Below are 27328 nucleotides of genomic sequence, written 5' to 3'. Positions count from 1 at the left end.
GCGTAGTAGCGCGCTGTGTTAACCACTACGGAGGTCGGTTTATTGACGAGACAAGGGAGATCTATAAATATGGTAGCACGGGGGCAAAAGCGAAAGGGAAACTAGAAAACAAATGACTGTACACTTTAATTCATGAGTTTGCCAGAGTTCTCATGTTGCTCGCAATGTAGGCCTAATACCTACAACTTTGTGTATTGTTTCAGATATTCAAAGAATGTAACGATTTTATTAAGGGTATTAATAGTGCTTTGGCGCCTACATACTGACATTAGTCATTCCTGCTTTGGAATGAATAAAGAAGCAGCAAGAGCTTTGTTTACTGGTAACCATGAGCTTGTAACAAGACGTGCAGAACCTGCAACAGACTTCGTAAGTCTCCCACGTAACCATACCTGGGTAAGCAAGCATCTCGGTTTCTATTCCCGTGCCTGGAACTCTGGATATCTCCCTCTCTCTCTCCTTCCCCGCACAACTGCTCTTGTTTTTAATATCCCATCAGAGGAAGCCTGTGCATATACGGGAGAAGGTTTCGCCTGTTGCTGAGTGTGCAGGGCAGGAATCGTGACTCAGGCGTGATTCACTTATGAAACAAGTGACAATACGTCAAAGTGCAAGTGTCGGGTTTCAGATTAGATCTCAAGTGTGCGTGCGTGCTTCGGAGGACCGTACGCATACCACCCCGGAGATTACGGGCTGGAACTATTGCAATGGTCGTTTCACCAACGTGAGCTGGGGCTGCGTACAAAATGCTTCCCTGAAAATATTCTGATTGCCTCATTGTTTCCGAGAAAAACTTGACCAAAATAGTGTACTCGTACATGCAGGTATTTACATACGCATACATGCAAGGTACTCGCAGACAAACAAACGTGAAATCATAATTTCGAGTCATGTCGTTGCAGTTTTTCTCCTCTGAAATATTAGTCACTTGCTTGGCGAAATGATTAGCATCTTGCATTTTCCTCATACTTTAGGTCCCTCTAATTCCTCTTTAGGCTAATCGTAACGATGAGGATGCAGTGGCGGTTTAAGGGGCGGGAGATTGCCCGGGGCGACCCACAAGTAGCGCCGAAAACCTTGGCTATTTGTTTTTAAAAGAGTTGGATTTTTCTAGACAATAATTAATTGAAGTTACTGCTGCATAACAAAATACGTGTATTGCAAAAAATCATGTAGCAATTTAAACCAAGAGATTACGTTATTTAGATGTCATTAAGTAGGTATTAAATAAACACAAACATACAAGAAACAGCTTACTGTTTAACAGTAATCGCAAAGTATTTTTTTAAGAATTAAAAAAATAAAATCGTCAATATACAGGGTGGTGCAAAAGAAAGGTAACCTAAATTCTGCAACGTACTAATTTCGGTTACATTTTTTTGCACCACTCTGTACAACGTGGTCATGTTTTTATTGGAGGAAAGTAGAAAGTAGCGGGACCAGGGTAGAAAGTTCGGGGGGAGCCAGAAATCCACCTCGCTCCTGTGAGGATGAATGCTGGTCGGATGGAATTTTGAAAGAATCCATGCTCAGGCCGGGACTCGAAACTGGATCCCCCGGTGACGAGACTGTGAGGTAGAAAAGCGCCGTAAGCTAATCAAAACATCTTTAGCAATTGGTGCTGCCTTTCGGAACAAGATTTTGTTTGATACTGCTTCGCTCTCAGAACACGTTATTTATGCATTCTCGATACGATGGGGGAGGGGTGTAAGGGGTGACGGTGACCCCTTGGAAAGACACTTAAATGTCAACCTCTTTTCCACGCATTTTGCAGATAAACGAGAGGTCTTTACGTATCGCACCCAACTCAAAAAAGCTTCTTGGTCAAGCGCCGTATTTCGTCTTCTGACGTCAGGCTAAATGCTTTCGTAGCTAAATGTAGTACATTTATACTAAAACATGTAAACCTAACAAGCCAAACCTAACCACGAAAGCATTCCGCGCTTAAGCCAGAAGACGGAATATGGCGGATGACCAAGAAGGCTTTTGAGTTGGGTGCGATGAGTCATACCAATAAACTGGCGCCAGTATCTGTGGGGCTCACGTTGTTTCGTCCGCATATGTTTGTGATTGTCCCTTTGTCCATTTAAACTTATCACTAGAGCTCGGAAGTTAAAGACTTATAAATTGCCAAAAAAAGACCTATAAAAAGACCTAAAAATATAAAAAAGGACGTATAAATGTGGAAAAAGGACGTATAAATATGATCCAAATTAATTAATAACTTCAGTTTTAACCTCCCCATCCCCTCCCTCTGCACCTTGAGATCTTTGCAGGCGTGTGCTGTCTGGTAGTATACACAGTGCTGAAAGCTTCAAAACAAGAGAAAGTTGCCACTTAGAGTGCCACACACGTAAATTTGCCGTTGCGTAGAAACGAATTTTCGTTTCGTCTCCCTCTCTCTTAGCATCACGTGTTCTACCCTGCTCGAAAACCTTCGCTATTGTTGCCATATTGTCATTCCATTCCTGGACACACTCGCGCAAACTTCATTGAAAACAATTGAACAGCGCTCCAGCTCGCGGTTCCCACCGGTCAGCAGGGACGGCAATGTGGCAATATAGCACGGCGTAGTCGTTGCTTCTTTTATGCAGTGCATGTTCATTGGCTAGCTAGTAACTAGTGTTGCCAACTGTAATAATGAAGCACTATTTCTGTCACGGAAGGGGAAAGCAGGTAAAGTGGCGGTGAGTTTTGTTGGATTGGAAGCACCATATTTTTATTTTATACTAAGTATTTGACCGGTTTGACGTTGTGTGCGTGTATTGCGTGTGTGTATGTAAAAGTGTGTGTTTGCTAATGAACGTTAAATTCCATAATGCCTCCAGTTCTGTCGAAGTTGAAATCAAAAACCTTGCATAGCCAAGCTCGGGAAATTCTAAGCAATTCAACTCTGGCTCCGGCAGGTGTTCTTGTAGAAATTGCATAGAGGAGGCTGTCACTTTTGCTGCTTAATGCGATACATATTGTTTTCTGTGTTAAAATTGCCATGCTTTGATGGGTGACCAAGTTCATAGCAGGGCCGGCGGAAGGGGAGGGCGAACCGAGCGGCAAAATTTGAAGAGAAGAAAAAAGTAAGCCTATTGAAAACTGTGATCGAGCGAGATATTCTTTTGCGCTGAATAGTATTGAAATAGCATAAGAAGTCTCATTATTTATTTTATATTTGATGTTTTAGTTAGGAATATATTGATTTTCAATTTTCCGTTGCTGCGTAATGACCGGGGGGGGGTCGAAATAGAGCGGCATCTACTGCCACCTCCCAGGGAGGCAAAATGACTAGCGCCGGCCCTGGTTCATAACAAAAGAAAAAGCCGCGCAGCTTATCATCTAGTGGCAGTATATGTACTTGTTGTTGTTGTCGAAGCCGGCATCCTTTGTAAATGTACAACAAAGGCAACCGACTGTCGCAGATCTCAGAAAGGAAATAATAATACTGTTTGAGGAGGAGTGTTATGGTGCAATTGTAGCGGTTTAACACGTTGGCATGTTATTATCTGCCGTTGCAGTTCCATACCAGTGTATATGGGTTTTGGGAGTGAAAAGTTAGAACGCCACCAGTGCATTAATGCAATGAAAAATAATATATACGTATATATTTTTTTTTATTTTGTTTGAAATCACTCAAATAAGGAATCGTATGAAGAAGTCTTCTTTGCAGAATTTTTGGTAATTGTACTTATGTGTTAGTTCATATTTTGCGAATTTTTAGTCCATATGTATGTAGCTACATACAAAGCCACTTGTTAGTACATATTAATCCTAGTCCTGGTATAATGCATGACGTTTAAAACTCAACGTTAGATAGACCTGAATTCTCTAATTTTATTGTTGTACGTAACAGCTGTGCATCGGCGCACCGCAGCGATTTTTCTATCTGCTCCATTAGCAACACTGCTTCTTTAGTTCTGTCGCGCATTGCACGGCAGAATTATCTGCGCTGGACTCTACAGTGCGACCTTCCTGACAAGTTACGGTTAAAGGATCTTGTACCTTACCTGCTTCAGTCGTCCAAAAATATTTTTCCCTCGTTTCAGGGATCGGTTTAAATATATTTATTTATTTACCTCTTTTTTTTTTTTTTTTTTATTTCTTTACTACAGAAAGGACGTTTAAGAAATGAGGAACTGATGATGATTCGAATTGAGAATGGGCAGTAAAAACGTAGTCGAAAGAAGGTAAAGTTGCAAAAAAAAAGCCGTTAAGACCTAAAAATAGGCTAAAAAAGGACAAATGAGCCAAAAAACGCCGAAAAAGTCAAAAGGACAAATAAAACCCACCATTTTCTGGCCTACAATGACCCAAAATGAACATATATTATGTTGGGCCTCGTCTTCGGACACTAGGGGAACTACCGTGCGTCCATTTCGATCTGCAGCCGAGAGATCGGGAGAAGCGTGGCGGGCGGCACTGACGGAGATGCCGACATTTGCGGCCTGAAATGCCCGCTTATTTTTATGGACATATGCAGACATTTATATAAATATTGCAAAACGAGCACTAACCTGTGTTATAAGAGTATGGTTTTAATTTTAGTAGCTTAGTGACTGTATGTGCCCATGATTTTGACACGCCCACCTCTTGTGAAACACGGCGTAGAGGTTTGTTTGGAGAACGTTCTAACGCTGCACCAATATCATCGAGTTTTGCTTCGGTTAGAATCCGTCGTTTTGCTTAGGTGTTTTAAAATTTAACGATACAGTTTCTCGTAATTTAAGGACAAGATGTCTAACCGTATCTCTGTGTGGAGTTGAAACGCATGGGAATTTCTGTACAAATTACCTACACACGTCTCGACACGAGTTTGTTTTCACGTAGGTACGTGTCATACATAAAAAAATCTTTGTTCTAACGTGAATCTTGCGGCTGGCATTCCAATCGTCTCACTGACACGTCACACATACACACTACAATAACACAAACAAGTAACTGCAAGTAACCAAGAATAACACTCTTGCGCACAGTACGAAATTAACACGCTCTTGGTTTACATTGCTCGCCACTATATTCACAACTCTGTCTTCATCTAGTCGCGAAGGAACAAAAAACTCGAGCTCGGAGATTTCGGATTGCAAGGAAGCTCACGAACACTATTGACTTTTAACGGTTTCTTCTACAGCGTAATCTTGATACAGTGTTGCACATTCAAAACCTCCAAACGATCCCCATCGGCACAAAACTCTTTCAAGGATATAAACTTAAGCAGGACGTTACTGGTCAAAACTATGATTAAAATGTTTTATTATCTGTGGCTCTTAACATCGTTTCTAAAGCGTATTTTTTTGTGTATATAAGAGCAGAACTTGGATGAATTACAGTGATCAGTCGATACGATCCGACTACAATTACGTGTTTTAGTAGCAAAAGAAGATAAAGCCAATTTTTCGGCGGGCAATCACGACAACTGATTTCGAATGAGCAGCAACTGCTTTACAGTTAAGTACACCAGCACATTATACGCTGGCACGATTCATTGTTGGCTCGCATAATGTTGTCTAGTGCAAAATGTCCAAGTTTGTTTTACGTTCACTTATGCTCAGATAGGCTAATTGGGAGTGGACCTACGGTTTAAGGTCGAATCCGAACCATTAGGTGCCTCCAAACATTCTACGTTATCAATACCTAAGGTTACTACAGTGAAGAGAAAATCTTGAACATTTTGTTACATATATAACTTGAAGACAAGATAGCGCTAAGAGAAAGTCGCGAGGGAGACAGAGAGAGAGAGAGAGAGAGAGAGAGAGAGAGAGAGAGAGAGAGAGAGAGAGAGAGAGAGAGAGAGAGAGAGAGAGCAAGAAAGAAGCAAAAGCATAAACAGGACTACAATCGATCAACTCTCTCAACATATCCATTGTTTACTCAGAACATATTTGAAAATCTGAACCCATTTGTCTTCGACGGTGACAAAATATACATCTCCTTTTGAAAACTGAATTTCACTCAGAACATTTCAAATTTGTCACTTTCCCAATTTGCATTTTTTTAAAAAATAAGATTGACACAAAGGAAAACATAATTACGCTGGTAGCATCTGCTACCATTCAGATGGAATCCAGTTTTTATAATATTATTTATCATCGGTGATAAGCTTTTAAAAAAAATCTTTGAGAGTTCACTGAACGCACTACTGGATTAAGAGAACTGGGTGGGACACGATACATTTTGTCTTCCACTGGGATAGCTTCTGTCACCTTGCTTGTCATCTAATCTATGCCTTGTTAAGTGATTTTCTTTACAGAAAAAAAAGCTTCAAAACGTAAAATATGATAAGGGTAGCTTTATGGAGTAAGATTATGAAGAAACTTGTGACAGTATTTTATCACAGATAAAGGTATTCATATTTGAGAACACTTACACAATCAGGCCTCAGTTGACATGGCAACTCAAGTGTAGGAGATTATTCCGAGGGGACAAATGCGTGCGTGAAGAATGTGTTGAGTTGATGGGAGCAGCGTGGACTTGAATATACATGCATTTGATAGGCAAATCAAAGAGGCACAAATACGTACAGATGTACATATTGTGAAACATCTATTTTTTCTGGGTTTAGCCATCATATTCATTACATTTTGTTCACAGCGATTCTAGCGGTTTGGTTCGTAAAGCACGTTGTCATGGGGCGTCGCAAGATATTTTGGGGGAAGGGGAGGGGGTCATGCCATTGAAAAAAAATGAATGTAGAAATTATAACAACAACAATTATTATTATTATTATCATCATCGTTTTGATTGATATTATTGGAATGGAAAATGTAAGCTGGGGGAGATGTTTGGTCGAACCTTAAGATTAGCTGGGGAAATTCTCCTATGGTTTAACATGGTGGCATTAATAACTCTACAGCGTTGGTAGAGAGGTTGCCAATGAAAAGTTGCTATTAAAATCCACTTACCGCTATACGGGAACACGCATAACGCCTTGCAGGGAAACAGAATTTCAGAATCTATGTGTCCCATTTTGATTGCCGGTGACTTTACTTAAATACGTGTTTTTGCAGTAGAAAGTTAATATCACTTCTCTTGAGCTATGATGCCCTGTTTATATTCGTTGTCGAACACCGTCAACTAGGACACTAAAAAATCCTATTATTTAAAGTTGGAAAACAAGGGTTCCTTCGAAACACTATTTCTCGAAAACCAATGGACGCATTTTATTCAACTTCTGATTAGAAAGGATTCTTAGCAGTGAATATTTCTAAGTTAATGTTAAAAATTGAGCTTTTCTAGCCTTTCTGGCATCCTTCCTGAGTAAATTTGTTTTTGTTTCATTGAAATTGAGTGGGCCATTGTACAACATGGCATTCCAAATATTCACATGCATTTGAATTAATCAGTGACAAAATTAAGGAAACTAGCTATACATAACAAATTAGCACAATTATTCTCTGCCCCGGCTATCGAACGAAAACAAGTAGAGACGACTCTACCGATGAACACGTGAGAAGGAATGGGATTGCGTGGAGCGGGAAACGCGACTGCAGTTACCAGCCTTCCCAGCAGCGTGTACTGCTTCGTCCAGACCACTCGATTTCCCCCTTCTCTGCCGTTATGGGCGGTCTTGCTCCGCAGATTCCCGAGACAGAGTATATTTCAAATTAGCATTTTAGTTTAAAATATTCTCTCGGGCAATCGACCAGGTGAGTTGTGGAAAGCATTCCAAGCTTTCAAGAGCTAACGTCACTATCTCAGGGTAGAAGTCTGCTGAAGAAGAAGTCTACCCTCAAGATGAGAGTGACGTTAGCTCTTGAAAGCTTGGAATGTTTTCCACATCTCACCTGGTCGACAGTCCGAGAGAATTTTTTCATCATTCGTCGCCTGGACAGCTTTAAGACAAGCCGGCATCACACGGAACTGGATTTCCAGTAGGTATGCCCTAGTTGGCGCTGGACTGGCTACCAATTTGCTAGTTTTCGCCTCACACGATACTTATCAACGTACTGGTCGATAGACTTTTGTTCTCATACGAGGGAAGTTGTAATGGCGGCCGCGTGAGCTGTAAACAATGTATCACTTCACATTTTTAAAAGCCGATAAATATTCAACCGAGAGGAATAACGTTTCGTATAAACCGTTATTAGGTACAAAACAATGGCGCTGCTTAACTACATACTTTACAACGTTTACTTTACACGTATGGAAGAATATTTTAGTTGTTTCAAATGTAAACACCGTGTACTCAGCATAGATGGTGTAACTCAACGCGCCTTTCATGCTGTATACGTAATACATTGCTGGAGTAACACTCGGAAACCACAGACAAAAGCGCTCCTTTGCACACTCACAGATTATCTTCACATGGCGAAACTTTGCTCTGATTGGCTGTTCCACAGAATCCAGTCGAGGAAAGCAAGTAGCAATTAGAACATGTCCTATTCCTCCAAACCAGTCAAGCAGTCAGCCAGGCGGCCATTATTGCTACCTAGAAAGTTAGTTCAGCACCAACTAGGGCATTCCTACTAGATATCCAGTTCCGTGTGATAGGGGCTTTACTATAAGCATTTTAGTATTGCATTTATGTGTATAGTGAATGCAACTGCGAGTGATAACATATCCCTCCCCCTTCCTCATCATCACTACTCGTTTATATCTGGCGTCTGTACTGCGAAGAGGTGAGGGTGAAATGGAATAAAATGGACAAAAAAGTAGGAGGGAAACATCCGTGGTACTATCGTGGTATTCGTCTTTAGGTACTCGGGTCAGGATGGCCGATGGATGGAATTTAACTTGTGACCTCCCAAACATGAACAATTTAGTAATGGAAGTGGAAATACAAGTTTAACATTTTGTTTCCAAATATGAATTATCTTCACGTTAAGGAACGTAGCCTTTGCATTTGTCTTATTTTGCGACGCTTTTTCCTTGTCAGTCTAATCGCCACAATGAGGATGACCGATGATGCATTTATTTTGGGCTCATATTACGCTGTTTTTCTGACATTTTAGCTAATTACGACGATGAGATTGATTGAAGATTACATGAAAATGACGTACGCCTGTTCATTTTGTTACAAGTTGACAGACACGCAAAATAATGTTAAACTTAATGCAAAAATGTTTTGTTTAGAGATTATACAAATCGGTCGATCTCTTCATAGCTTTACTGTAGGATTTAATGGGAACTAAAGCCTGGGTGACATACATATGTTTACTCAGATTCTAACGAGCGGGCTTACCTGCGTGGTGAAATGGTTAGCACAGCGCTACGACACCAGGGTTCCCAGGTTCGAATCCCGGCTTGAGCATGGATGTGAGTGTCCCTTCATTAATTTCATCACGCCATCACTCATCCTCATCGTTGTGATTAGCCACAAGTAGCAGAAAAGGGACGATAAATAACAGAAATCAAATCAAATCTAACGAACGGGAGAGGCCACAGATCGAATCTCCCGGCAGTACATCCTGACGTTTTCCTCTCGTGGTTTTCCGTCAGTCCCTCCAGTAGAATGCTACGATGCCACGCCGGGGCACTTTCCTCAACTTCACTGGCCCCCTTACCCCCATCGAACTCCAACCACCTCATTGTGGTTAAAGTGGTAGCGTCTTCGCCTTGTAATCAAGGGGTGGCTGTCAGAAACTATAATTCATTAGCATATTCAAGAATAGGACGAACTATAGTTTTATACAGGTACATTAAGGTATCTTCTTTTTTGAAAACTTTCCATGAGAAAAATATATAACCAAGCATCTTCTTTGCTCTTTTGCAAGTTTCTGAAATGTGCTCATCAAATATGAGAGTCCTAAGTTTTTATGACTGTCGCACACTTAGATTTTATTTTGATAAATATAATAGTTGGAGACTAATAATAATAATAATAATAATAATAATAATAATAATAATAATAATAATAATAATAACAACAACAACAACAACAACAACAAAAATAACAAATGGGTGTCACGAAGGGGAGGGGGTTGTCATCGTTCATTTCAAATTAGAAAAAAAACAAAAGGACTATTATTTTGATACTTGAAACAGAAAGGATCTACAATATTGACAATAAACTAAAGTAAAAAAAAAAGCGTTATATTTTTTAAAAATGGAATGTAAAGTGCAAGGACCACGTCATAACTTCAAAAAAATTGATTTCAAATTACATTTGTATGTGACAGGTAATGATTTATTCACACACATCCTTAACACTCTCCCAAAATTTCATCCAAGACCTCTTTAAATATTCACAAAGGCCCAATTTACGGTCACTTTGCCTCTAAAATTGCCCTTTCACCCCTCAAATGCCAAGGGAGCCCACAGAAGGGGGTTGCATCCCTTGAGATGTCTAAAAAATATATGTAATTCGAATGTTGAAAATGTAGCGATATTGTATTACAAATAATATCGTTTTCTGTGATTTACACGCCGAAGTTACAGCAATTCAACTGCCATGTCCAACAAAATAACGAGAGAACGTTTTCACCAGAGACATTAGAACCATGTTGACTGTCGTAAATGGTGTGTGCAGGACGTAAACATTTTAGTCCAGGAGGGACTGGGAAGGCGTTCTGGACTGAAAAAAATTCGGCCAGGAAATTTTCGGGGAGGTCTCTTTTTGATATACACTTATCGCAGTGGCGTATACGGAGTCCAAGATCTGAGCTATCTCACTATGCCACGTGGTCCTAGGCTATCAACAGAAATACATTTACCATCTCCTAAGAAATGAGGTTGCCAACTCATAAGAAATGAGGTTACCAACTCATAGGAAATCAGGTTGCCAACTCATAGGAAATCAGGTTGCCAACTCATAGGACATGAGGTTGCCAACTCATAGGAAATCAGGTTGCCAACTCATAGGAAATCAGGTTGCCAACTCATAAGAAATCAAATTGCCAACTCCAGAATCAGCAACATCATCTCCTGAATTTTATTATGTAGACTTTAGGCTTCGCAAATAGCCTAGCTAGCCTATAATATACGCTCCTGACTTATCGTGAAAAAGCACAAAAGACATAGAAGTGTGCATCAACAAAGCGATAGATTTTTATGGAAAGAAAGCAAGGCGAATTCAGTTCCCTTACAAATAGTGGAACCAAGTCTGAACTTGACCACAACGCCGAAGTATTTTGAATTGGAATTTTTGCGATTTGTAAATTAATAGTAAAATATAACAATAACAACCAAGAAAAAGTAAATTATTAGTTTCTATGACTGAAGGGCTTTATATGAAAAAAAAAATCCGCCTAAACTTGAAAGATTTCTCTTTAAGCAAGTGTGTAAAAGTTAATAACAAAATTACTATGCATTTTAGTATATTAAGTACATGAAAAAATATTAGTAGATAATCACTCATAAGAATAGAAAAGCTTTTCAAGTGTATAATAACAATAGTAGTAATAATAAATTAGCAATAAAACGGTTTATTTAATTCGTTTGTAAGAGAAAGGTTTAATTTATTATTATTATTATTATTACATTCTATGCCAGCAGCCTGACGCCTGACTCCTCTCTACAAAAAAATATGGCGACGCCGATCCAGCAATGTGAAGTAAGAATTTAATTGGCACACTGCTCACCACGACAAAGATATAATGAATGATGATATTGGCACACTCGCAAAGGAACACTTATGGCTAGGTAGTGACTCGAACCCGGACCCTCTAACAAGGTGGCATATACTTGACCTCGTCTCCTTTCTATTTTGGATACTTTACGTCGCTTTTCCACCTCTTGGGTTAATCGCGAGGGTGACAATAAATGATGGACGAACCATTCAGTGGCGGTGTGGGTGTGCTGAGGGGCGCGATGTTGAAAGCGAACATAGCATGAAACCTGCATGTACGCTTTAACCACTACATCAAATACCAATGCATTTTATTAGGCATCTATGAATGTATGGCAAGGAAACTGAAGACTACTAGTGACTTGCTTAATTTTTGCTTCATTTTCCCATAACATGTTTGGAAATTTGAAACGAATAAACTTTGTTCAGTACAGGCCAATATGCGTATTATGTCTTAAATTCCAAGAAAGTGGTGATAGAGTATAAACATAACACAAGTTACAGTCGTATTGAACTATGAGGTGAAATACGAAACTAAAAATCATCCTTTATTTTAATTTATATCCTTTATTATTACTGTAGTAACAGAAGATCGAACATTATAAATAAATCACCTATCAGGAGAATGTTTGTGAACTGTACAACAAATGTTCCGAAAGGGAACCAAAATTAGACATATTTCACATGCCTATTGGGACACTCAAAAAAGTTATTCAAGGAATGGAAGAATAAATGTCAACAATGTAAACATAAACGCAATTTTTGTAAATATATATTTCTTTCGTAGTTTAAACTCTATTACATATATGTACGTACTTTCTAGTGTGTCAATTATTTACAGGTCATTTATTACACACATAATTAATATATTTCTTTAATGTAAATAACTTCTATCCTTGATTTATACTGTGTTTATTTTATTTCCATATTTTATGTAATTTATAATATATTATATTAGTATCTTATATATATTGTACATGGTGGTAAAGATCTGAAATACTGAGTGTAAAGATAAATACGTTGTGCATTGTACTTAATAATTGAAATATTGTATTCATGTAGGCTATTTTTGTAGATAATAGTTAGATATTTTAGCCCACTCTCTTCAATTAACATGTATTATTATAACTCGGTTTGTTAACTGTTGTATACACATATAATTTAGCGTTGACATGTTTTATGTTTATTTACATTTCTGCACAATAATATTTCTTACCAAACTGTAAATTTACAAACTCAAAGCAAGAAATGTAGAACACTGTAATTGGGCATTCGCCTGTTGTGTTTAATAATAAATAAATAAATTTCGCTTTTCTGCCACTCTTGGGGTCCCGGGTTAGAATTAGAATTAGAAATTCTTTATTCATGGGCGAAGTTCAGCCTGTGGCTGCTCTACCACTTAACCCGATACCCAGTAGAGCACAAGTGGTTCGGATCCCATTTTAAACTGTAGGTCCAGTCCCGATTAGCCTTAATGTGCATAAAGTGGACTTAAAACACCAAATCAATCAATCAATCAATCTGCCACTCTTGACTAATCACGAAGATGAGAATTAATGGCAATGAGATGAAAGTGATAAAGGTACTATCCCAAGCGTGCATGGACAGCACACAAAGCAAGCTCCATAGAAGGCTATACTGGCTGTGAGTCTGGACGCCAGAATCTCGTTAGTCTGCAGAATGCAGTTCACGGTGTAGTACGTGCTGGAGAGTTTCACATTTTGCTTTTAAAACACACTTTTTGAACCTTTTCAGTGCAACTAATTAAGTTACAATATTCAGTTGTCAATCAAATGTAAAATGCGTTATACAGGTGACAGCAACAAGAAAGTACCTGCCGAGGGGTCAATCCGTGTGCGTTGAGTAAAATGCGCTACACGTACATGAAAACAAAATCATGTAGTCACTCATTTAATGTGACACGGCAACGTATTGTAAACTCATTCCAAAAAACGAAATAAACTATGTTTTCTTAACGTAACGTAACCCTACCATAAGAACAGTAGCTCCACGGAACACGCCATTTTCCCCGAATGGGTGTCACTTATCGCACAACACTTTAGGAATATTGTGTTCTGACGTCACGGGAGAGCTTTTTCATGTTAGGCAAGACAAGGTATAGTTACTTCTCTTAGCCAAAATATTAATTTTTCTTTGTATTTATGCTAATGGAACCTAACCTAACAGGCCTTACCTAACTTCGTAGGCATTCCTTGTCTGACGTCAATATTCAAGGTTGCAAAATTGTTGTGCGTAAAGGAAGAACATTAACGAATTGCGAAAGAAAGATGGTTCCGAATTGCTGTGTATGGACAATCACCGTGGTAAATCGCAAGGCTATTTTACAAGTTCTACACGTAAATGTACAATATTAACAAGTGACCGCTAAATATGAACTACAGATACGTCATCAGGCCACCGAAATTAGTAAGTAGGCGAAATTTTATAGAAATTGGAGAGTGGTCCGGTATTGTAAACTCATGCCTCGTATTTTTCTCGATTTCCATACTCGACCGCCAATTATTACATGCAGATTCGTGATTAGGCGTTCACAATTAGTGAGTAGGCGAAATTTCATAGAAATTGGAGAGTGGTCCGGTATTGTAAACTCGTTCCGTCAATTTTATTCTCGGTTGAAAATAGGTTTGGAAAATGGGGTGCGGAGCGGCAAAAAATAAAGGGGTGCACAAGCACCCTTCGCAACTCCCTGGCGCCGCCCCTGGAACCACTGGTCAAGCAGAAACTTCAGCAGCGCCTCCGTGCGACACCAGCAGAAACTACTATCACAAACACTGGCGCGACTCAGACTCGAAGGGAGGGGGATAAGAGATAAGAAACGAACCAAAATAATGATTGACTCACCTAGCATCGGCAGGAAAGGGTCGTCCGGGCTGAGGGAATGCATCGTGGGGTCCTGGGTTTGAATCACGCCCTCATGACACACGCCGGGAACAAGAGCTGCGTGAAAGACTCTGAGCCGTGGTGCGCTGGTGTCTGAGAGCTAGTCCGCTCACACTCAGTGCCATTGCCGGTTCGTGGCTGAATGAAGAACTACGAGAGCGCGAAGAAGTCTCGGGTCAACTTTGCTTTCCACGATAACCCCTCTGTGGAGGCGGGGGGCGGTTTTAAGAGAAAGGTTGGAAAATGGGCGGTTGGAGTGGGTGGAGAAACTGTTCCGGTTTGTCAAAGCTGAGGATAGGGTGCGGAGCAGGGTAGGGTGATAACGGTATAGACGATTTTTCCCATTATGGAAATATAAGCAGTGGCGTGCCCAGGATTTTCAAATAGGGGTGTTATGTCTTATTTTTTTAGTAGACAGCTCTCTATTTCCCCCCCCCCCACGTTTGCAGCTCTCATTTTTAAAAAGAAAATCCGGGTTAAAGGGGGATTTTGACCTCCGAACAGTACTGCCTTCCTCAAAAGACACTGCTTTAATTACAAGTCTTATGTACAGTCGTGGAAAGAAATACTTCTCCCATAAGACTACTAGTATAGATCGACCACAAGGAAAAAAAACCTTGGGACGAAAAGTCCCCGCGCAGCTTTCCCTTCTTCTCTCCACCTCGGGCCATAAGGAAGCATGGTCCACTCTCCCCCTCACCTACTTGCTGGAGTACGGTCAGGGGCGGCGCCAGAAATTTTCGACCGGGTGGGCAGAAGCTCCTTATTGATAGATTAGGGTGGGCAGTATAAATGTAAGACCATATATAGTATATGTGTATGTAAGACGTATGCATCCCCCTCTCTCTCACACTCCCGATTTTCCTCTTACTTATTTTCCCTTTCCTTTTCTTGTTTTTATCTTTTCTAATCTATTGTCGCATCTTATTCCATTTCCTTTCGCTTTGTCTCTGATGGACACAATTATTTCAAGGAAGTGTTTACCCATGCGCAGCCATACATTGTAATCAGTCACATTCTTTCATGCATGTTAATACAGTGAAATAAATGTGAATTAGGTTTAAGCTTGTGTTGCAAATACAAGGCACATACTTGATTTTATGTATTCGGCGACAATGATAGAAAGTGCGATGGTAGACAATCGTGAAGTTTCTCGTAATTTAAATGCATGTTCCTGAGCATAGTATTTTCATCGTATGAGCTTTTGACTGAAAGAGTTTTCTTACTCCTTGGGGGTCACTTTTCTTAGCTTACAAGGTTTGTACAACTGACAAATCTATCTGAATGTTTGTAGTAGCAGCGATCGGGTGCCAACATTTGAGAGGCAAGGACAACATACTTTTTCTTGGTAGAAAAGGTTTAGCATAAAGAGGCCATAGTGGGGGGGGGGGGGCAAAACGTGGCAAAACGTGGCGGGGGAACTGCATCCCCCACTTCCCGCTCCTCCTTTGTTCATTGTTTATGAAGTATTCCTAGGCTAATGAAAGGCTATTTTGACAAAATATCACTCAAGTAATAAAAAAGTAAGATTGAAAAATTTGTTCAGAATTGAAGAGATTATTAGCTAAGTTGCTATTCGTTTTCTCAACTGTCATGTTACTAATGCGGGAGAAGCAATACACGTATGGTTACATGAACATATTTTTTGAGGTGACAAAATTATTTAGGACACAAGGAATTCATTGAAGTTGATGAGCGTGTCAGTAATAATTCATCTATTTTTCATAGATGATTTGGGTTGTATGGTGTGACCATTTCGAACACACTAGAATGTCAACCTCTACCCTGTGCAGCATACCCTGGAAACTTTATTCTTTCAGGGCAACGAGTCCCTAGCACTTTGAACCACTGTCAAAGTAATAATTTATGAGGGTTTGTATTTTGAGTGTCAGCATGTGTTTGTTTTCGCCCCTTCGTTACTTTCATCTAATCACCATTGAACCTTATCGTCGTCATTATCAAAATTAGCAGAAAAATGACTTTAAATAAAACAAATCAACCACAGCTTACTCTTCCAAAAATGGAGTTTCATTAGCCCATAGCTCTTAGAAAGTTGAGGTGGTAGTTTCAATTGCACAGCGTTTCATTAGTGGATCAAGGCAGCTAATTCCGTGAACAATGACGTTGTTTTCCGAAAGTCTCAAATATTTGTCTCAGGCATTACCCTCTTAAAATGGACGCATCTTCTGTGGTGATAAAATGCCACGTTTGGTGCGAGTTCTTTCTGTATACTTTTCCCCAATGGCATAACGCTGTTGCATTATAATAAAGAGGTCCCGTGTTTGATTCCCCCCTCCTCTGGTGGAAGCACAATGCACCCTGGTTCGGACTACACGGTAAACTGTAGGTTTAGTCCCGATTAGCCCATCTGAGCATAAAAGTGGGCTTAAAAACAAACTAACAAAATCGTCTTCTGGATACTTCGTGACATAACTTTTTTTTTTACTTCAGCTGCGTGTACAGATTCTGTTGATATTTTCGGTTGATTAATGTGGCCAAATTTATGTGTGGAACGAGGATTCCTAAATAGGATAAGCCACTCATTAGCAAGTAAATAATTATGTAGCTTTTTCCATACATAACTTGTTTATTAAAATGTATTCACTTCAGTATTGTAGTGATTATTGTGATTCCTTCTTATTAGTAGAATAAATATATATAAAGTTGATATTTCGCATACCATATTGATATTGGAAGACAACAGATATATAAAAATTGTAATGAAATAAAAAGGACACTTCTGGAATTTCAATGCAGAGCTAATTAAAACTATATTATACTCTCTAGCATACTTAAACCCGAAGGTTTGAGGCTGCAGCAACACAAGCCTTCCATCTGCCCCTATTCGGAGCAAGATCAATCCAATCTTTCCCATCCTTGCCGATTTCTTTTAAGTCCATCTCAACGTTATTCCTCCATCTTCGTCTTGGCCTTCCTAATGGTCTCTTACCATCAGGTTTCCCAACAAGAATCCTATAAACTCTTCTTTCCTCTACCATTCGTGTCACATGGCCAATTAAGTCTTCTTGATTAAATTATTCTAATAATAATAATAATAATAATAATTAAAAAGTTGAAATAATGTATTGTGTTACCGGAGGAAGTAACGCTAAGATGATGTTTTTATTTGTTTACTTGGAGATTATTTTAACCATACCCAGGCTGGGATTTATATACGTATGTGGAGGCCTGGAGCTGCAGTCCTCAAGTTCAACCTAAATTCTGATCTAATCTTGATCATATACCCTGCATAATTTTGAGCCTCCTAAGCCTACTAGCTGCTTTTAATCATGGAAGTATTCATTTGATCACAGTTTTTGTTTCAATAGCTTTAGTAGTTGCTTTCATTTTCTAATGACAAAATTGGCTTTTTATGGGTTGACAATATGTGAACATTTCTAGCATAGGTAATATTCACAAGTAAAATATCGAAACATTCTTATAGCTATCTCCAAGTATATGTACTTATTGAATTTGATTGGGTGGGCAATCGGATGGGCACAGGAATTTTTGGGTGGGCGCTTGCCCACCCGTGCCCACCCCTGTCGCCGTCCCTGAGTACGGTGCACAGGAGTCGTGGGTCTGCGCAGGTTGTTTTGCTCGTGGTTCCACTATATTAAGGCATGGAGCCTTAATAGCAGTAGTCTTATGGGGGAAGTATTTCTTTCCACGACTGTACATAAGTCTTGAAGTACTTTTTTCCATGACTGTACATGTAATTATTGACCCTTTGCAAACGGTAATGTTGTGATTGAAATTAAATTACATGTGTCTTATTTACTTTAGAGTGAGGTTCAGCCTTAGGCTCCTCTACCACCTAACTCAGAATTTACTTGCCAAGAGATGGGCGTGCCCCCCCATTGCCCCACCCCTTCCCGACGCCCTCCAACATCATCTCGTACGGTTAGTTGCATCGCCAGAGAATTTGGTTCGATCTGCTCAAGAGTTGACGAAATACGATGTTTCGTCGGCTCCAATTCCGTGATCATGACGTTCATTCATTTTTCTTTCTCTGTTCCTTTATCTTTATTTTTCTCTCTCCTCCCCTCCTTCTTCTTCCTCTCTCTATCTTTCTATCATATTTTCTATCTTCCTTCCTTCTCCCCTTCTCTTTTTCTTACTTCCTCTGTTTCTCTATATCTTTACTTATTTATCTCTTTCTCCATATATTTGTTTACAGGCAACAGAGACATACAATACAATTAGTAATACAACAATACCATACAAATCAGAACGAAAATAATAGCTAGGTTTTTGCATGTTTCAATAGCAAGGAGCAAAATTATGGGTTTCTAAAAATAGAAATAAAATTTTAATATATTTCTTGCGAGCAAATACGAGGGCTATTCAGAAATCAATTTCCGATTAGCTTTTAGAAAGCAATTCAAAACCGCAGCGACATGGCGCATGCGCATTAGCCAGCAGTAATGTGTAATCGCACTCCACACACAACCGCTGTCCATTTGATGCAACAGAGAGGAAATGACGAACATGGACGCTCGTGTTACTGCTCCCGCCAGTCGTGAGGTGCGTGGTGTGATTCGATTCCTTCAAGCAGGAGTAGTCAGTTCAGCCGAAATTCATCGTCGATTGTGTCGTGCTTAAAATGGCGTTATGGGTGATAGTGCTGTGAGAGTCTGGTGCAGGTAATTTAAGGCTGGGAGTGCAGATGTGCATAATGAGGGACAACATTCAATTGTGACCGACGAACTCGTCCGACAAATTGAAGAAATTGTGCGAGCAAAATGCAGTTTCAGAATTTCACAACTCTCCAATGAATTTCCTCAAATTTCCACACAATTGACGATGAATTTTAGGCGCGTTCGAATCCCACCACGAACCTCACAACTGGTGGGAGCAGTAACACGAGTGTTCATGTTCGTCATTTCCCACTCCCTCGCTGTTCCAGCAAATGGACTGCGGTTGCGTGTGGAGTGCGATTACACATTACTAGTGCGCATGCGCCATGTCGCTGGGGTTATGCATTTTTTTTAAAAGCTAATCGGAACTTGATTTCTGAATAGCGGTCGTATTACGTTATTGATAGGGGCATGCATATTTCGTTTTTGACAAAAAAACGAAATGTGAAAAAACACATAGTAGTGTTAATTTTTCATGTTTTTGAAAGGTGTGAGATGCATTTTGTGACCATGTTTTGTCACGAAATAATGCGAAATGAACTGCAAAAAGCGAAATTAACTCTTAAACACGAAATTTACCGTTTATATACCGACGCGACACTTTCTGAAGTCTGAAGTATCCTGTGAGTTATGCAATTCACGGAAAATTGATTAATTCTGCTGTAAATATTTGAGAAGCAGAAATAAACCCCTTTACACAGGAATAAACTTAATACTCTGGTAACTTCATAAATGTGCTATTAGAAGGGATAAGTTTATTTTGTGTAATAAGTGCAGTTTTTAAATCACTTAGGATTATATTCACAATTTTAAAACCAAAATGTCATTTTATATAGCACTTTTCATGTGATTATTCACCGCTATAACACCGAAATTTCATTTTATTTACCGCTTTTGAACCCGAAATCGACTCTGTTTTTGTACCGAAATTTTGCTTTTTTAATTACCAAAAATATGTGCCTCTAGTTATTGATTATAAATCCGCTGCATTGTGTCTCTTTCCAAATTGATGTAAGAGTTTTTGTTTTACGTCCACTATATGCACAGATAACTAATCGGGACAACCTCCTTCGGGCATCGAACCCGGGACCCCTTGATTAAGAAGCGACGACGTTACTACTACGTCATTGCCCCTCCAAATGATTTGCAGCTCAAAATCTTCTGCCCCTTTATGAAATCCTTGAAATTCTCCACCCCTCCATTCCCTCTCTTTTTGGATACGTGCCTGGCTGCGATATATTGCATTCATAATCATGTGACGCTCCAAATTCCACTCGGTTTATTCCCTCGAGCTTCTATTTTATTTTTTAGGTTGTTTATGTGTTTTTACGTAATGCATCTCATATTCATTTTTATGGTCCCTTTATCTTATTTTGCCTTTATAAAATTTTATTTGCACAATATTTTCATCTGTTGAATTGATATGAAAGGTCATTTTTTATTATTTTTACATTATTATTATTATTACAATACTGTGCGTGTAGCCGAAGCTAAAACTTTTCTATTTCTAAAATGTTTTCTAAGCACGTCACACGTCTTTCTCTCTTCAACCTTCATTTGAAATTGTGTGTAGAAATACTGTAGATTCAACCTTTATCTTATATTGACCATGAAATTCGCACTAACTTCATTGGATTGTTTTTAATGTACGATAATTTATTTACTTAATACTTTCTATTTCTCTCTCTTTGACATGTACAGGTAAAAATTAACTACAAATAAAATGTGAATCTGATAGATTTATTTAAATGTGGTGGTTCGTTGACACATAAGGCCATTTTGCATCCTTTAATGTATAACAAATAAAATGGGGATTGTAGTGAAGAAATATGATGAACGTTTTTCCTTATCGTACTGTATTTAGTACTTTAAAAAAATATAATATGAAAAAGTAAACTTATACAGCGTGTCCACAATGAGACTCCAACATTTTTAAAGTCTATAACTTTTTCATTTTAAATTGTACAGCTGTGATTCCGGAAGCAGCAGAAGCAGAAACTCAAAAAGTTTATGTGGTAACGTTTTAGTGCGCGCAATAGCCGTAGTGGCGCTGCAGCAATCGATTGTTTGAAAATTGAGATTCCAAACGAGCGTGCACAGGTTGTGTGGTGGTGTGCAGAAACGAAATCACTTATTCAAGTGCAACGAAACTTTCGTCGTGTGTACAATAAGGATCCTCCGACATTCACGACTATAAAGAAGTGGTGTGATCAGTTTTTGGCGACCGGCAATGTTTTGAAAGGACACTGTGGTGGTAAACCCAGAATCTAGGAACAGGTTGTAGAAAATGTGCGGAGGTCATTCGAAAGGAGTCCATAGACGTCAGTAAGACAAGCAGCGAGAGAACTTGGTATGAAACGGTCGACAGTTCACACAGTTCTTCACTGCTTGTCTTACTGACATCTGTGGACTCCTTTCGAATGAACCTGTGCACGCTTGTTTAGAATCTCCATTTTCAAACAATCGAGTGCTGCAGCGCCACTACGGCTATTGCGCGCACTAAAACGTTACCACATAAACTTTTTTGAGTTTCTGCTTCTGCTGCTTCCGGAATCACAGCTGTACAATTTAAAATGAAAAAGTTATAGACTTTCAAAATGTTGGAGTCTCATTGTGGACACGCTGTATATTTTTAAACAAAGTCTCTTTCATGTATGTGCATTGTGCATAGCAGTTTTAAAATTGGGCATGGCCATTTTAAAAAGAGAAAACACAAATCGCTCCTTGGTGCAGCAATATTTATTTTTATATACGTAGTATATATCACTATATATAAATGATCTGACATTGACGATTGTATGTTTTCATTTCAGGGGCTTTTATGCAGTGTAAATTTGGGTCTCCAATCCTCGAACTCCACGATTCATTGTAGCAAGGAAGGTAGTATTTTACTCAAAACTTGTAAGTCAACAAATTATTTGTACTGTCACTAACATTCAGAGAACAAATTATTGAAATAATATATGTGCATATATGAAAAAAGCTTTATAGCGGAATATTCCGAATGTTACACTCTGACGATACGCGAATCCTTATCAGTTCTACTTTTATCTGGCCTAGCTTCTGACAACATTTGATTTATTTCATTCTTCGTTGCCACAAACAGATGAGATAAACTGATAACTGTTTTAAAAAATGTCATACTAAGAAATTTTGACGAATACATGCCAGCTTGAGTGTGTTATTATTACATCTAACACAAATAATTATAGAGGAGTATGTAGGTGCAGTCCCAATTAGCCTACTGTGCATAAAGTAGACTTGAAAAAGAACTCAAACAAGAACAGGATCAGGGGGTTCCCTCGTTCTTGAAGTGTTTTGTTACTACAAAAAAGAAAGAAAGAATAATTTCGCTAGTCAACGGGTACATCGAATATAGATGTTCGGCAAACTGCAAACAATAGTCCAGCAACAAATTAGCAAGCTGATGAATTTTATTAGGTGAACAGGTCATATCGTAGTCAGAATGTGTAGGAAAGTCCCCAATAACCTTGTATTTATGATGACTAAGGCTCGGAAGTTGAGGAAAAATCTGAAGACGAGGCGCAACATAATATATGTTCATTTTGGTTCATTGTAGGCCAGAAAAAAGGGGGTTTTATTTGTCCCTTTTCGCCTTTTTCGGAGTTTTCTGGCTTATTGATCCTTTTTTTGGGTCTTAACGGCTTTGTTTTTCAACTTCACCTTCTTTCGACTACGTTTTTACTTCCCAATCTCAATTCGAATCATCATCAGTTCATCACTTCTAAGACATCCTTTCTGTAGTAAAGAAATAAAAAAAGGAAGAAAGAAATATATTTGAACCATCCCTGAAACGAGAGAAAAACATTTTTGGACTGAAAGAAGATGCATTTCATTCATATAGTTTTTTCCGTACTGTGTGTTCCATACCACCAGAATTTTGTATCTTTTTTTTTCATTAAATATGTAATTAAAACTAAAGTTATTAATTAATTTGGATCACATTTATACGTCCTTTTTTTCGTTTTAGGTCCTTTTTTTAATGTTTTTGGGTCTTTTTATAGGTCTTTTTTTTGGAAATTTATAGGTCTTCAACTTCCGAGTTCTAATGATGACCGTTTAGAAATATCTAGTATTCCAACGTTAAAACATATGAGTGGCCTGCCCTCCGTGGCGGACTTACCAAAGTACGAACTCTGGGTGAGCCATGGATGTATCATTGTGTTTGTCTCAAAATCCACTTCACAAGTGCGCCGTTCTACCTAGTCGTCGCGATCAACCCAACAGGTAGAAAGCGACACAAAATAATCGAAACAGCAAAGAAAGGGCTGAACATTATTTAGAACAATGGCGTATAAAATCCTGAAACTGGATGTTTTCATATGCCATTGCCTGAAATAGTTGTTCTCCTGTTGGTGTGTTCGTACCAGCAGAAGAGAATAAATAATTCTATCTTCCTTGAAAGAGTTTTGCTATGTCCGAACATTGATTTTTATCCGATAGATTACATAACGTAATATATGTGATACGCTTACTCTTATTTTTCTGATAGAGAACGACTGAGATGAGAAAAAAAAACCTTGATGGGGTAAAATAACCATGCTAGAACTTCCTCTGGTATATCGAATAGAAAATTACACTGCTGCTTCTATTACGAGGGTGGGTGGCATTTGAAAGGAAGAGGTTGGGAGTTGAAGATGGTTTCAAATTTTTTAGCTCTTGGGAGGGATGTTATGTAAGAAGTCCATCATTTTATCAATTTAAGTCTTGCGTTTCAATATTTTTTACATTTTTTCATATGTTACGGCATTTAGTACTTTAAAAAAGATAATATGAGAAAAGAAAACCGATTTATTTTTAAATATTGTTTGCCATGTCTGATATTTTTTATCGACCTATAATTCTGCCCTACTCGATCCCTATTGGGATCAACTTATGATTCAAATAAAGGAAATACATTTCTCGAATATTACTGCACATACACAAAAGAAAACCTGCACCATAATTTGAAAAATATACTAATGTCCAAAATTAAAGCAACAAACGGAAATTCTTTCCCGTGTGTCCATTTGACCACAGAATACGATCAGTTGATAGTAAAATTTATGATGTCATAGACAACTGGTTTAAGATAAAAAATAAACTAACCTTAATGTGCCAGGCTTTATCAACAAAAAAATCACGATGGCAACAGGTTAAATTTGACAAATTTATCAAAAAAAAAATCACAGGAGGAAAGGATTTCTGTTTGTTGCTTTAATTTTGGACACTAGTGTAGTTTTCATGATAAAACTTGGCTTTGGAAAGTATGTGATCTGCTTGTGAAGAAAAATCAATAGTAATCGATTACGTCCATCAAGCATATATCAAAATGATATAACTTTGTAAGCCAGATAAGTCGTCTTACTTACAAGATTACTAAGCTTGGATGAGATGATACTGACGCATAAACGCAGATAAATAAATCTCTGCGTGCGTAATCCACATTACCGAAGCTTCCTTTTCGCACATTTTCGTGTCTGGATAGATTTTATCAGAAAATAGTTACTATGCATATAGATCTCCAGCGAGGGTAATTGAAACCGTTCTATTATGCGAATAAGTACCACGAACAGCAGGTCACCCAAAAATAGGCCAAAAGTGGGTATCAATTTAAATATTCTAAGGAGGATAAAGATGGGTGTAAATTCTGTTTCAGAATTATCAGTGGATAAGTAGATAACTTACTCGAAAATATATTTCACTGAGTTTTAAGATATCAGTCGACAAACGCTGAAAAAAATATCGTTACGCAGGAAATCCATTGTGAACGGTCAGCAAGGTTCGGCACGGCACAGCTCGGTGTCTTCCCAGTTCACAGATTCCCAATTCACAGACTGCCTGAATTCCTTCCCGATTCACCGATCATGACCCCCCCGGCGAGTGTGACACGTGCAGTCTTCTCTTCACGTGCAGAACCTCTTCCAAATTCATAGATTCATAAGGAAGTTTAACGTTAGTGATAAGAAAACCCAAGTTATTGTTAATAATGTGGCAAAATTTTACATATTGAAATAACGAAGCTTTAAGACACTGTATTTCTACCTATTAGGTTAGGTTACGTTAGGTTGGCTTGTATGACCAGACCTCGTGCAATTTGCAACGAGAATAGATGACATATCGGTGCGACCTCTTACAATCAAGAAAGTCGGGAGGGGAGGGGTGAAATCTATGAATTGGGAAGAGGTTCTGCACGTGTCACACTCCGCCGGGGGTCATGATCGGTGAATCGGGAAGGAATTCAGGCAGTCTCTGAATTGGGCATGAATCGTCCCGACATGGCTCGCTACAGCACTGCTCGCCACAGCACCAGACCAGCCAGCTGTTGCAAGGGCAGGCTTACAAGAAAAGGAGTTGATGGTTGCAACTTCTGCGAAGGGATAGGAGGAGTGGAGACAAGATATTGGATGCATGATGAATTTATGAAGAGAAGAGAAAATGGTGAATCATAGAAGAATAGCAACTCTCTCATGGCTTCTGTAGAAAGTTCATCTTCATTTTTCCTGCTTGTTTTCTCACACAGCAAGGCAAGAATATACAGTACACAAAACAGCTGAGACAGGCTGTTCTTACTGTCCATCTGGAACGAACAACCAGGACCGGTTTTAATCGGGAACACATTCCTCCTCTTCCACATAAGTGCCAAGTGAAATGATAATGTACCAAACCGAGTCCAGTGCTCAGAAAAGGGTTACTTCCCACTTGATTTCCTTTAAACAAATCTAACCAATGCCAGGATGTGTTGTGCCGATCCGTGTCGCACCATGCCGACCGTTCTTAATACTTTTCCTGCGACCGTCCTGCCCGTTTTTCTGTGTCAACTGTCGCTACATTACAAAAACCACCAGAGCTATACAGATAACATTTTGTGTAGTGGTACAATGGTTTAATGTCCAATATCATTCAGACTCTTATAGATCTATAACTTCACACATTTCATGACACGTTAACAAGCGCAATACGGGTGAAGATCATCGAGCTAGACACGTTGTTGGATTCATTGATGAGGTTTATTTTACTTCGAAGATTAGGATGAGTGATGATATCATGAAATTGATGACTCACAAAGAATGCAGTTGCTCAGGCCGGGATTTGAACCCGGAATGCTTGGTGTAGTATCGCGCTGTGCTCATGGACGTCCGCAGGATTTTTTCCAGGGAAGGGCAAGGAAGGTATTTTTTCCAGGGGGGGCAAACAAGGCACATTTTCCACCAAAATAGTGTTGTTCCCTAAAAAAAATTGCTTAAATTTGAATTCATGGTGTTCATGCAATAATTAACACATAGCCTATTATTGTGGCTAAAATAAAATTATATGTGCGAAATACATAATTTTTGGTTGACTTTCATTTTCCAGGGGGGGGCACGGACGCCCATGGCCTGTGCTACTTCGGTAGTAGGCAACATTGATTGATTGATTTGGTGTTTTAAGTCCACTAATTGGGACTGGACCTACAGTTTAAAGTGGAATCCGAACCACTATGTGCTTCCACCGGCTATCGAACCCGGGACCCCTTGATTACAAGGCGAAGACGCTACCACTGCGCCATCGGGGAGGCGCTGGTAGTAGGCAACATTACAGATCTGTCTGTCCCATTCGTAATACATAGATTCGAATAAATCTCACTGGATTATTATTATTATTTTTTAATGTTACACTGTGAGTACAGATGGAAGTTAATTTTAGTAACGTCCAGATGGAAGGGGGAAAAAGAAATGGTTGATTGATTGCTTTGGTTATTTTATATTGCTTTTCTGCTACCTTTAGCTAGTTGCGACGATGAGAATGAGTGAGATATGATTAATTTGATCAATGCCCAGGCCAGAGTGCTAACCACTCTGCCATGGAGGTCGGCAAAAAGAAGCGGAAGTAAGCATTCGTGACGTTCGTTACGCACCATTGGCCACAAATGACTGAGAAAGTTCCGAAACCCCCCAAAGTCAGGATGACTGGCCACAGATTGATTGATTCATTTAAGTCCACTTTTATGCACAGGTAGGCAGGCTAATCAGGACTGGGCCTAGAGTTAGTTTAAACTGCGATCCGAAGCACTGTGCATTGTTCCCCCACCGGGTATCGAACCCGGAACCCCTTGATTACAAGGCGGCCACTGAAGACTTGTAGCTACCACCAGTCAGTTTCCCGAAAGTAACAGAGCGATCCACCGACAATTGCAGCTCCAGTCGTTATCTTTCTGTCGTCAACGAGATTTTGAGGATAAGAAATGAGAAGCGAACATATACTGCTCTTCTCTCAGCCAACTGCAAACGCGATAAGTTTAAGTGGAGCTTAT

General features: G+C 39.1%; 2 protein-coding genes across 7 annotated transcripts in view; one reads left to right on the top strand and one right to left on the bottom strand.

Moving 5' to 3' along the window:
* The window catches only part of Psf3 (DNA replication complex GINS protein Psf3), a 125066-nt gene extending 102981 nt beyond the window's left edge, over window positions 1-22085 (top strand). The window contains exon 6 of the transcript XR_014443580.1: window positions 21849-22085. The gene's annotated coding sequence lies outside the window, so the exon portion shown is untranslated. The remainder of the gene's footprint in view (window positions 1-21848) is intronic.
* The window catches only part of Hnf4 (Hepatocyte nuclear factor 4), a 174510-nt gene that overhangs the window by 78309 nt on the left and 68873 nt on the right, over window positions 1-27328 (bottom strand). Inside the window, exon 1 of one of the 6 annotated variants that reach the window (XM_083138950.1) lies at window positions 14357-14526. The exons of the other annotated variants lie outside the window; for them this stretch is intronic. Coding sequence (XP_082995076.1) covers window positions 14357-14399 — 43 coding nt within the window. The 5' untranslated portion in view covers window positions 14400-14526. Of the gene's footprint in view, window positions 1-14356; window positions 14527-27328 lie in introns of those variants that run through there. 6 annotated transcript variants of the gene reach the window in all.

Source organism: Lepisma saccharinum, chromosome 17 (assembly GCF_977018435.1).
Source record: "Lepisma saccharinum chromosome 17, izLepSacc3.1, whole genome shotgun sequence".
Taxonomy (NCBI): domain Eukaryota; kingdom Metazoa; phylum Arthropoda; class Insecta; order Zygentoma; family Lepismatidae; genus Lepisma; species Lepisma saccharinum.
This window is presented reverse-complemented; position numbering and strand designations above follow the sequence as displayed.